The sequence below is a fragment of the Mirounga angustirostris genome, unplaced genomic scaffold (genome assembly GCF_029215605.1).
Source record: "Mirounga angustirostris isolate CCGP_5_RB_7025 unplaced genomic scaffold, mMirAng1.0.hap1 SCAF_15, whole genome shotgun sequence".
Taxonomy (NCBI): Eukaryota; Metazoa; Chordata; class Mammalia; order Carnivora; family Phocidae; genus Mirounga; species Mirounga angustirostris.
Window position 1 is genome coordinate 61636432 of NW_026991723.1, and position 12594 is coordinate 61649025.

Below are 12594 nucleotides of genomic sequence, written 5' to 3' on the forward strand. Positions count from 1 at the left end.
AGGGTCTGTTTGAAAATTTCTATCATCAAAAACAAAAATAATGCAAGCTTTTTCAGAATACTGGAGGGGATTGAACCCCCACCCTCATACTTCCATGAGCTTCTCAGAGTCATGTGGGGAGACTGAATAGCCTGAGAAGTCATGCAGTTGAGAAAAATATTCTAAGTAAGTTGAAACTAATGTTTTCACAGAGAAGTGTTTTCTATTGACTCTGCTTTCTCTTATCTGGAACATCATACTTTCATTTCTTTTGATGTATTTTATTGCAGAAACACAACATCCCCGAATATAGAATTCATCAACTAGAAAGAATAAGCACCAGAAAGCCTACCTTGAAATTGAGTAAATTTAATGGTCCCCATTCTCTCCCCATTCCGGAACACAACTTGACCCTAAAAACAAAACAACACAAACAAGAACAAAAGAGAAATGCCATATTAGCTCAAACACTACTGATCTCAACTACAATTCGTAAGTGGTACAATGTGATTACTAATATTGGGAAAAAAAATAGATTCCCGTGGGGCTGCAGATGCAAAATTAAACTAACTGTTTTAAAACTGGTTGTGACTTTACCTGGTTAACTGGAGGAGAACAAAATCAATAACAGAACTAACACATGTGAATTAAAGCTGAGCTATGTGTCATCATTACCACTGTGATCATCCATGAAACCCCCACGTATCCTGTGTTATCCTGAGACAAGGTCTTCCAGGGTGCTAGAAAGATGGAGGCAGAGATGAGGCCCACGGGGCCTGGCCCTGACTCTGCTCCTGGTCCTCACCCATTAAGATGCGTGGCTCTGCTGAGGCTGTTTGGCGTGAGAACCAGAAGGGGACTGGAGGTCAGTTAGTATTTCTTATTAAGGACAGAGAATGTTTTTGTAAGTTCTTCCTGAGTGGTGACATCAGCCCCAATTATAAATGGGCTACGGGGCAGCACAAAATGAAGGTTCTTGAGCCAGAGAGACCTGTGTGTCACAGGCAGCTGAGCATCCCTCGTTAGGGGCCCTGGGGGCTCCAGACGGCATCATCTGCAGCATCTGCCTTGCTGGCTGATACCGGGCTTCCATATGCTGCGCTAAATAAATCGGGAACATAAAGAGGGGGTGGGATCTCTCCTTGCTAATACACGACCCATCAAAATTCTGTAACCGTGCCAGGAAATCGACACGTTATATCAATGAATCTTTTTGACAAGCTCGAGTGGAAAGGGGGATGATCCTCATTTTACAGATCAAGAAACTGAGACCAAGAGAGGTTATGCGCTCTGTATTAGGTCCTGTAGGTGAGGCTGCTGGGAGTCAGATCCAAGTTTGATTTTAATGCTCAGGCCATTTCACTACAGCATGTTGCTCCTCAGCCAGAAATAAATTCCTTCCTCTCTTTCCATTACCGTGCAATTAGGAAAAGCAATGGTCTTAAAGGGACACCGCTTTACTCTCACTATGCTCTCACGTCATCAGGTCATAGCATAGACGATACTTCAGATCCCACTCAATGCTCGGGACAAAGTGCCAAGAAGTATCTTCCCTAGGTGGAAACCCAAAGTCTGAGGCCCTGCGGCTTTTCGAACAAAGAGAATCACTCAACCTGATCTCAGAACGAGAAGCACCTTAGAAGGCCACTTTGACACCTCTTTGAAATCCTGTAGACAGCCGCGAGAACTATCAGTTTGAAAGTAATGGCCAGCAAATTCCATATTATTCAGGTGATGGCACGCAATTCCCGGGAGTGTGAAAACACTTCAGTGTAAGGTGAGATGGACGCTGTGATTTGATTTCTAGGGAGGATTGAAAAACACAGAACATTGTGCAAAAGGCTCACTTTTATGCAAATAGAGCACTTTGCAAAGCTGGGAAAGACACAGACGGCGGTGGGGGGGGGGACAAGGAGGACATTTCTTGGTTTGATGAAGGTGGGGATCTAATTTGCCCACCTCCTGCCACGCTCTGAGGAACTCCAAAGGCTTCTAGATATAAAATGTGGACAAATTCTGCAGAACCTTTATTAGTTAAATGAAAAAGGACATGAAATGGTCTTTGAAGCTTGGACGGAATGACACTGGATTGGAGTACGAGGTGGGGAAGAGAACCTCCCTTTACTTGGTAAACAAAACAAATTAGTCCGTCTTTGAAGGGAGAGCGGTCACGTTTTATTTTCCTCACGATAACTATTTTTACTAACGTGGCTCCTTAAGCTCTCAGATAATGCAGTGGAAGGAGGCCCGTGTCTGAGTATCCCAAACCCGGCTTCAGTGCCCCCTTGGGCACGTTCCTGAGCACCCGAGTTACGGACCTAGCACAGCTCCCGACCTACAATGGGCATGCAGTAAATGGCAGTAGTAATTTTTATTTTAAAATGTTTAATAGCAGAGAGCTGAAATAAAAAAAGATTTTAAGCACCAGGAAGCTTTCCAACCCCTGGGAGGAGATTTTCCATATCACATGGTGTCATCCGGCAAAGGGATAAACTGTTGGGTCTTTGCCCAGGCATCCTCACTTCTCAGAAACAGAAGCCCCCAAGTGACTGCGTTCTCAAACCACACGAGCCGCCGTGAACTTCATTGGCGGGTAATGAAGGACGCACAGATGGGTAATTGGGCTATACCGGGTGGTCTGCACAGAGAAGAAGCCAGGAAGCCCCCTTCTGAGGGAGATGTGTCTTCTGGTTGTTTCCAGAAGAAGTTACCATGGCACCCACTGGGTCTGACCGCTAAAGCCAATTCTGCCACCGTGCCCGTGGCTGACAGGATGGGGACCACCGTCCCAGCCAAGTCAACGTCGACAAGGAAGCCCACGTGCCAGTCAGATGATTTTCATGAAATTTTGCCCTTCCACAAATACTTGCCTATTCTGGGCCACGTACTTAGCTTCCAGGAGCTGATTCCTGCTCTTGGAGAGCTTTGTATTTGATGAGGAGGGACAAATGAAACAAGTTCTCCAATGAAGGCACAAGATGACTTTAGTTTGTGGTGAGTGCCGTGAAGAAAGTAAGAGGGAGCGGCTGGGCGAGGGACGGGTCGGTTGTGCAGTCAGGAAAGAGGTCGCCCAAGAGCTGATAGGAGAGCCACAGGCCGCAAGGCGGGAGGGGGCTGCTGTAAGCAGAGTGCGACCTCAGGGCAGGAACAGGAAGGGCCGGCGTGGCGGCGAGGGCGCGGGTGGGTCAGCAGGGCCAGGTCACGTCCAACCTGGAGGCCACGACAGGGCTCTGGAGGTGATTTTAAGTGCAGGGAGGAGCCCCGGAGTTGGGGAGGCTGAGCAAAGCAGTACTATGATCTGATGTAAGATCTGGGAAGATGGTTCTGGCTGCTGGATGGAGATGGGATGGTTGTGTAGAAACAAAGACACAGAGAAACTGGGGGCTCTGGCAGCCAGTAAGCCCGGTGTGAAGGGACAGCGGCTCAGGCGAGGGTGGTGGCCGGATTCTCTCTCTTGCCAGCCCAGGGGGCACCGCCACGGTGGCTGGGCACTGTGGCCCGGACAGGAGTGGATTTCCACCCTACTCCTGGCCCCTCTGTCTGACGGACGCTGTCATGTGCTGCCCCAGGGCCCCCTTGGGATGGAGGCACTCATTTCGCCAGCCGCCGGGCATCTTGGCTGCTGCTGAGTTGCCCGGCACCCACACGGGGCTGTGCCAGGGACGGTTATGCCCCCTTCCTGGGGGGCAGCCTACATCCAATGGTCATGAAGGGACAAGTTCTACCCCCTTGCCTCAATTCAGGACAACTGTGAAGGACCGTGGATCCGGAAGTCCCCGTGGGATGACCGAGGCCATGGTTACAGCTGCGTTATTTCACTTGTCCCTTTGCTACATCCTGCTTCACTTCCTCCCTCCCAGGTCTCGTTCCTGAGGGCCCTCCCCGATCGATCGACCTCCTGTATGCAAATCTTTGTCTCAGAATCTGTTTCCAGGGCAACCCCACCTAAGACCCCCGCCATCAGGGGTCACTGGGACTCTTTCTTTCTTGCCACCTGAAGGAGGCTGACTGAGAAGGCGGTGGGAACAGAGGCGGTGGATTCTGCGCGAAGCCCATGCTTCAGCCTCACCGGGGCCTGGCATGTCCGCCAAGGAAGCCGGGCTGGCTTTGCGCTCTTAAGCCCCAGGTGGAGCGGGGATTTGTTTCCCTCTTCTCCCCGCACACGTACTCTTTATGTATACACAAATGCCATGACTCTCCTTAAGCTTTCGCCGTGTGCGATCCCAGGGCCGTAACTGCAGATCATCACGTGCACTTGAGACCCATCCACATGATGTGCGGAATTCTAAGGCAGTGGAGTTTGGTAGCTCTGGCCGGCGTGGTGGCCGACTTCTGTCCGCGCTGGCTCACGCCCGCACTCGCTCTTTTATACCCCTCTCTGTGTTGCCGGGGCCCGAAGTCCAGAAACCACACTTCCCACCATCCCCTGCCAGCTGGTTTCCATTTAGGTTCTGCTAATGAGAAGCATTCACGGGAGATTTAGAAAGTACGCATAAGGGAAAAGCTTTTTTTTTTTTCTGCTTAGGCTGTAGCAGCAGGAGTTCTGAGTGCCTGCAGGTGTCTTTGGGTCCCAGCAGCCCCCCAACTGTCAGCGTGGGGGGCTCTGAGCTGACTGCTCCGTGGCCGGTGGGGGGATCCCCAAAGCAGCAGAAACAGCAGCGGCAGGAGCCTCAGAGGCCAGGGCACTTGGGTCCCCATTATTTTATCTGCATTCCTAATCGGCTCTGGGGTCATTTTTTTTTTTTTTAAGATTTTATTTATTTATTTGACAGAGAGAGACACAGCGAGAGAGGGAACACAAGCAGGGGGAGTGGGAGAGGGAGAAGCAGGCTTCCCGCGGAGCAGGGAGCCCGATGCGGGGCTCGATCCCAGGACCCCGGGATCATGACCTGAGCCGAAGGCAGACGCTTAACGACTGAGCCACCCAGGCGCCCCGTCTGGGGTCATTCTTATAAACTCCTCGGAAGTTAGAATCCATTATCAATCAGCATGCCGTCTAGAAAACAGAAACCACTTCATGCACTTCGTGCATTTCAGAGGCGGTGGCCACACCGGTTCCCTTTTTGTTCCTGCAGCCCAAGGGGCTTGGTGCTTTCTGTAAATACTTATCTCCGGTGACAGCACCTTCCTGTTTCGCTCCTCCGCCCTTTTCAACAAAGTTGTAACCAGTTCCCGGTATTAAATCTCCCTCTGAAATGCCTGAAGTGGTTTCTGTTTTCTCAACGGCATGCTGATTGATAATGGATTCTAACTTCTGAGGAGCTTATAAAGAATGACCACAGAGCAGATCTGGAATGCAAATAAAATAATGGAAGTAAAGCCGCCAAGTGGATAATTTATAAAGAACTTTTTTTTTCCTGAAAGAGATGTCGCTAAGGTCCACGAAGGCAGTCTATTTCATAAAAGTCGATCCAAATGAACAGCTCAGGTTGAACCCGGGAGCAATAAAGCTGCATCTCTTTGTCGGAGAAATCTTCAGAATGCACAGGATTCTGTGCATGGAAAAAACTTACGTTTCAGCATTTACCAGACAAGAGTCAACACTGCCCCCAGTGTGACCCCGGATAGTCACGGAGTGTTTGAGTGTCCATTCTCCTCTTTGAAAAATAGGAAGCTCAATACCTACTTGTCAGGACTGTTTGTGAGAATTGAAGAAGGTATTTATGAAAAAGGCATAACCCAGAGCTGCTGCGTATAAAGGGTAACTCATAATTCCTTCAGGTAATCCTAGTTAGCAGAATTTCACCTGCTGTTAGCTCAGAATCCCCAAGAAAATCAGTGGAGAGCGAAATATACACTAAGGATCCCAGCAGCCTGCTCTTAGAAAAATTGTTTCCATTATTCATTTTTAATATTTCACTACTAAGCACGGGTAAGATCTATGCTAATAGCAGTTTATGAATTGTATGGGTCAAGCCCTACGTTGGAACTTTTTTTTTGGGGGGGGGTCTCTTTCAATTTCACAGTGGAGGGCAGGGATGCCCAGCCCCGGACGTGATCTGATGTTGGGCTGGAGCTGGAGGCTGGACAGAGTGAAGACTCCCTGGTCTCAGCCTAATTGCGTGGTGCCCTGGGACCACTGAGGGACACAGTCTCTCAGATCATGGCACATTTAGGGAAGGATTTCCATCTTTAATATGACCCTAAGTGCACTCTTGTCTCTGGCAGTCCTGTTTGTCTCTGGGAGGTGTGAGCATGCATGCTCATCTGAGTGCTTGGTCTGTGCTGTGGGGAAACAGGACCCGCCCTGACATGTCACACTGCTATCTGTGTAGATGATCCAAGTGTACCTTGGACGGTTCTGCTGCCAGCCCTCCAACCAGGACGATGCTGGTCTCAAATAAATAATGAGAACTTGGAGAAAACACTGAGGTCTGAATGCTGGTCAGATTTTCCATCAAGGGTAGAGACCCTCATCATGTAGTCTTAAAGAAGAAGGTGCCTTCTGTTTTCCAAGGGATGGCAGGACTTAAAAGAGAAATATCAAACAATTGTGTAGGTCCACCCACATATTCTACAAAGGTGAAAAATTCTTTATTCTCTGCCTGTGCCTCAGGCTAAAATAAGTCATATTTTGCAGACTATTTAAAATATTTTCTTAAATGAAACGCTTTTGATAGGCCCAAGCCTGGAGAAAAGTTTGATGTATCCATTGAGTTTTGAGCTATGGGTTTGTAGGGAATTAAGAGGAGGGGCAGGATGGAAGGTGTAGCAAGCCCCAATGCTACCCTTCTGCTGGTACGTAGTAAATGGAGGGGCATCCTTCTGAGAGACCATGAGCAGATGGCCCAAAGGGTTCCAATGGTCACCAGCCACAAAGCACGTGGTGGCCTAAGGCAAGGCTGGGTGCAAGGGAGGGGAGACAGATGAAGAGAAGATGTCAGGGTAGATGGGCCAAGAGAGGGGGGACCAACTCCTCTTTCCTTCCAGTCATAATACAGGAGTTAAGCTTGTTTAGAATAGCAAAATATCAGACATGAATGAAATGTCCACAATATAGGGCAATAGCCACATACACAGTGATAGACACGTGATGAAATATTATGATACATGCTTTCAATCAACCAGCACTGTTGAGCACCTAACATGTGTTGGGCACGTGCTGGGCGGGCACCAGATAAAGGGTGAGCAAAGTCAACATGGTCCTAGATTGCATGGAGTGTGTAGTCTGGTGGGAGATGCAGACATTAAACAGTAAATACACTGATAAATATATAATTACAAACTACAATAAGTGATATGAAGGAAAAGAACAGGGTGCTACGAGAGAGAACTATAACACAAACCTAATGTAGACAGACTGTGAGCTAAGGAGGGCTTTTCTGGGGAGGTGGCATTTCCACTGAGATCAGAAGGAGTTAGCTAAGAGTGTAGGAGAGAGGGTCCTGGGAAGAGGGATTGTATGTGCAAAGTTCCCAAGGCAGGAGAGAGACTGGGAAACCAGAGGACCTGAAAGATCCCAGTGAAGATGAAAGAGGTCATTGAGGAGGAGATGAGCATGGAATGTGATTGGCAAGGTGGTCATGTGGAACCTTACAGGCTGTATCAAGGATGCTGAGCGTAATTCTGAATGCAAGGGGAAGCAACTGAAGGGTTTTAACCAAGGGGTGACTTGATCTAAGTTATATACACTTGAGCATTCAATTACAAATTGAATTACAAAAGATTGGAAAAAGTGATTTCTGACTGTACCAGACACTGGCTAGCTGTTCACCAAATTCATTTTCTTTTCCTCTTGGGCACATGGTTAAACTGCATTTTCTAACCACCTTTATTTATTTATTTATTTTTAAAGATTTTATTTATTTGACAGAGAGAGAGACACAGCAAGAGAGGGAACACAAGCAGGGGGAATGGGAGAGGGAGAAGCAGGCTTCCTGCGGGGAAGGGAGCCCTATGAGGGGCTCGATCCCAGGACCCTGCGATCATGACCTGAGCCGAAGGCAGACGCTTAATGACTGAGCCACCCAGGTGCCCCTCTAACCACCTTTACAGTTAGGGGTGGCCATGTGACAGTTCCAGTCAATGGAATGTGGGTAGAAGTGCCATATGATATGCCAGATCTGGCCCATGAAAGCCTCCCACAAGACCTTTCATGCTCCTTCACTTCCCCATCTGCCAACTAGATTCACAGGGTCTTTCAGTGAACTCTGAGGCCCTAGGAACAGAGGGGACCCTAGGTGGAAGAGCTTGGGTCCATGAATCATCATGTGGAAAGAATTTCCACCAACCAGAAACATCCACTTTGGACTTTGCATATGAGGAACATCAATTTTTACTGTGTTGATCCACTAAGATTCTGAGATCTCTTTGTTATAGCAGCTGATTACTTATCCTAATAACATAAGTAAAAAGGGGTAAAAATTATATTTATAGTACATTCACAATGATACAAAAATCACTCCCACCAAATAAAAATGTTTATGCTAGTTGGTTTTTAGGTTGTGTGATTATGGCTTTTTCTTCTTTTGACTTTTCGATATTTTCCAATATCCTATAATAAGTATGTATTATTTTCCTAACAGGAAAACTTTATTAAAAACTTTTCTTGCAAAGACGTTATAAGGAGGCTTTTTTTTTTTTTTACAGGCAAAAATAGCAACATCATCACCAACAAAATAATACTCCGTCTTGGAATAGATTAATTTTTACTGACAGCTTTGAGTTTTCATGAATAAGAGCCAGAGATCCGTGCAGGCATAAGCACGTTTCCCCCTCCTCTTGGAAGAATGTAAAGAGCCATGAGCAAGGGGTCTGAAGACACAGAGGCAGGCTGTGCTCTGCGTTTTCTCAGAAGGGTACCTGGGATGAATCCTTTCTTGACTCTGTCACAGAACATACAGAGATAACACCCTTCAAGTTATTTTTAGCTCTGCTGAAACATTTGTGTACATTACCTGAGATTTTTTTTTCAGGGCTGTTCTTCATGAATCAATTCTCAACAGCAACCCCAATGCGGTGCACTGTGTGTGATCATTATCTCTGTTTTACAGATGAGGAAACAGAGGCAGTGAGAGAAGAAATTTGCCTGGGGTCATGTGACCAGTGGGCAGAACCGGGATTCACTCCAGATGAGTCGGACTTCAAGCTTACGCTTCTAACCACATGCTACCCTGCCTCCTTATGCAAGAACCAGCCACTGATGGGACAATGAGCTCTTTGCAGGGGATCAGAGGGAGGCCCAAGCAGCCTTGATGGAGAGTAGGGAGCAGGGGTGGAGTAGGTAGGTGGAAGAGAAAAGGAAGGTAGCTAGTCAGGGATGTGTTGATAAATGTTTAACAATGGGCTCTTTGGAGGGGGGGAGCCCTGGTTTATAGTGTTAGAGAATTTCCATGGTGTAAATACTCTCACCAAGGCAGACTTCCAGCTCTCTACCATTTAACACCTGGCTCATCAATTCTGGATCATTTAACAAGTAGCTCTTGGCTCTCTTGGGAGCCTGTAGGATCCAGCTCTAGCACATTGGTGGCCAAGCCAGTCCCCTTGGGTTTCCAGAGTAAAAAAACATGAGGAGGAACGCAAAATGCTTAGTTTTTACCTGCACAAGGGGTGGGTGAGAATCTCCTGTCAGAAATGGGGAAAGGAACTTCATATCAGAGCAGGAAGAGCTGCAGAGAAGGGGCTCGGGCTGGTTGCCTATCTACTGCCTCAGTTCCCAAAACCGCCCTGCTCCACTCTGCTCTGAACCGAGAGGGATGAAGAGCCCAAGGCAGAGGAGCTGGTTATCATGAAGACCCAAAGGTTATCACAGGCTGGGAGATCCAGATACCCCCGCAAGCTGTTGGTACTGGGGTCTGTGTCCCCCGGGGGCTGAATGATGTTTGCTGAGGTTGTTTCTATACAATTAAGCCAGAAGGGGTTCTGGGCTTTGAGTGGGAGGTTCAGGGCTCTAGTTCTAGTCTTGTCACGAACACCTGTGTGCCCCTAATTATGCTCCTTCCTTTCTCTGGGCCTCAGTTTCCTCACAGAAAATGGGGGAACAGGTGCTGTACACTGTTGTTGAGTGCTTACTCTGGGACAGGGCATGCTTATGCTAGACCCTGGGGAAATGCAGTGATTAAGCCAGAGTCCTAGTCTTCTAGAAGCCACAGTCTAATGAATGTGACAGGCAAAAAAAGAGATAGTTATAAGGCAGTGTGACAGTTGGTAGGAGAGGGTGGGTACAGACGTATGAGCACAAAAGGAAGAGCACTCTCTCAAGGAAGGGCTTGGAGGGGACAGGAAAGAATGAGTGTCAGTCAGGCAGGCAAAGAGGATGAGAGAGGAATGTTCTAGGCAGAGGGAAAAGCATATGCAAAGGCCTGGAGGCAAGAGAGAGCTTGGCTCTATGAAGGACCAGAAGGAAGGGCAAGGCGGCTGGTGTTAGGCAAGGGGTAGGGAGGTTGTTGGAGGCAAGAAGGCAAGAACCATATCAGGCAGGGCTTTGGACCTCATGTTGCAAATGGGGGCCGTAGAAGGGTTATTATAAACTGGGAGGTAACACGTCCAAGGTCCTCTTTAAAAAGAAGGAAATCCTGTCATTTGTGACAACATGGATGGACCTGGAGGACGTCATGCTAAGTTAAATAAGAAGGACACAGAAAGACAAATACTGCATGGTATCAGTTATGTGTAGAATCTACAAGAGCCAAACTCCTAGAAGCAGAGAGTAGAATGGTGATTGCCAGGCGCTGGAGGGAGGGAGAAATGGGGAGATGTTGGACAAAGGGGACCTACTTTCAGTTACGCAGGATGAATAAGTTCTGGGGAAGCTAATGGACAGCATGGGGACTATAGGGAACACTATCATACTGTAAACTTGCAAAGTGCTAAGAGGGTAGATCTATAAGAAAGCAAGAAAGAGAGAAAGAGAAAATGAAAACTGTGAGGTGATGGCTATGAGGGCTATATTAATTAGCTTAACACTTGTGATCATTTCATAATACATATGTATATCAGATCATCACAGAGTACCTCTTAAATAGATATAAATCCTATTTCTTAAGTATGCCTCAATAAAGCTGAAAAAAAAAAAAGCTACTCTGGTGCTGTGTGGAAAATGGATGGGCATAAGGGGGAGACTGGGTGCAATGAAGCCAGTTGGAAGCCATTGTGGAATCCAAGTGGATGGACGGATGGATTGCGGAATCCAGGAGGATGACATGGCTGGAGAGTAGTCCATACTTCCCAAGATGGGAAGGAGGTGGAACCCACAGGGCTCAGAGATACCCCATGTGAGGGCTGAGGAAGGTGGAGAAGTGAAGAATGGCTTTCTGGTTTGGCAGACAGATGGTTGTACCCTCCTTACCTGCGCCCAGTGAGTGGGGTCTTTGCCCAGCTTCTGGGGTGAGCTCTGTCACTCTAAAGCCACACATCACGAGACCCTCCTCCAGGCTTTTTGCCCCCACCCCCAGCCCCTCTTCGAAGTTTCCTGGTCACTTGCAGATGCAAGCATCCCCATGATTAGAAATACTTAATTTTGCTTTACTGTATGTTCTATTTTTGTTCAGTAGATTAGTCTCGACCAGGAAAACCAAACTGCTGACCAGTCGACCTGAAAGTCTGAGACAGGCAATTTGCAATCTGTTGGGATTTTCACTTTAAGCCAGGGTGGGCTGCAGGCTGGCCTGGGGTGGAGGGAGGTGTGGGCCTGCAGCTCAAACAAAGCAGTTGGTCCTGCAGCAGCCCAGGCGCAAGGCCAGAGGGCTTGGGCTGCAGGGTGACCAGGCAGAGCGAGAGAAAGGTGCCCAGTAACAGTACAGGAAAAATGGGCAGGGCTGCGGAGCCCATGGACAGGGGCTTCAGAAAGGGCCCTGTGCGGGGAGGCGGGCCGCCCGGCTTCTAGCTTGGGGCCCCCTCATCCCTTGGTGGTAGTCTCCTAGTGTGTAAGGAGATCAAGTTTGTATTATCTGAAAGCTGGGCCCAGAATTCCTCCTAAGAGGAAATGATCTTGGTGTAGGAAGGAACTTGATTAGCCTCCTGGGTGGAAGGTAAGAACCTCCGTTGGGAGAACAGGAGGGAGCTATCTTCTCTGCAGAGAAGAAGGCCCAAGAGGGGTGGGAGGCCTGGTGAGACCACCGCAGGGTAAGTGGCCCCTAAGACGGGGGAGGGTGTGTGTGTGGGGGGGGGGCAGAGCATGAACAGGATCAGGAATAAGTAAGGTCCAACCTGAAGTCATTCAAATGACATTCTATGGTACAAACCCCCTCCCCCTGACCCCCAAATCTTCCCTGGAACCCCTCACAAGTCCTTATAAAAGGGGATGGCTTTCAGGTCTGTTTGTTTTTGTTTTGTGTGACTGTCATAATGGAGGAGGGGTCTGCATTCCCGGCATGGATCATTGGGGCCCAGAGCTGAGGGGAAAAAAACATCAGGGATCTGGAAAAAAACAAAAACAAAAACAAAAAAAACCATCAGGGATCTGGGATGGTCCAAATCCTGAATGAACTCAGCACAAGCAGGACCATGAGAGTGCAAGCCCACAGGAATGTGAAGAAATCTTGAGGTTGGTTGTGGTCATCCCTGAACTGAGAGATGGAGCTTCCTGAGAACCTTTCCAAGCTCCCAATGGCTGACATCAAGTTACACATAGAGGCTAGGGTTGGGCAGGAGGCTCTCTCAATCTTGAGTGTGTCT

At 48.1% G+C, this 12594-nt stretch overlaps 1 protein-coding gene across 1 annotated transcript in view; it reads right to left on the minus strand.

The window, feature by feature from the left end:
* Positions 1-12594, minus strand: part of GABBR2 (gamma-aminobutyric acid type B receptor subunit 2) — a 344696-nt gene that overhangs the window by 95995 nt on the left and 236107 nt on the right. The window contains exon 8 of the mRNA XM_054509321.2: positions 332-392. Within this exon, the coding sequence (XP_054365296.2) occupies positions 332-392 (61 nt within the window). The remainder of the gene's footprint in view (positions 1-331; positions 393-12594) is intronic.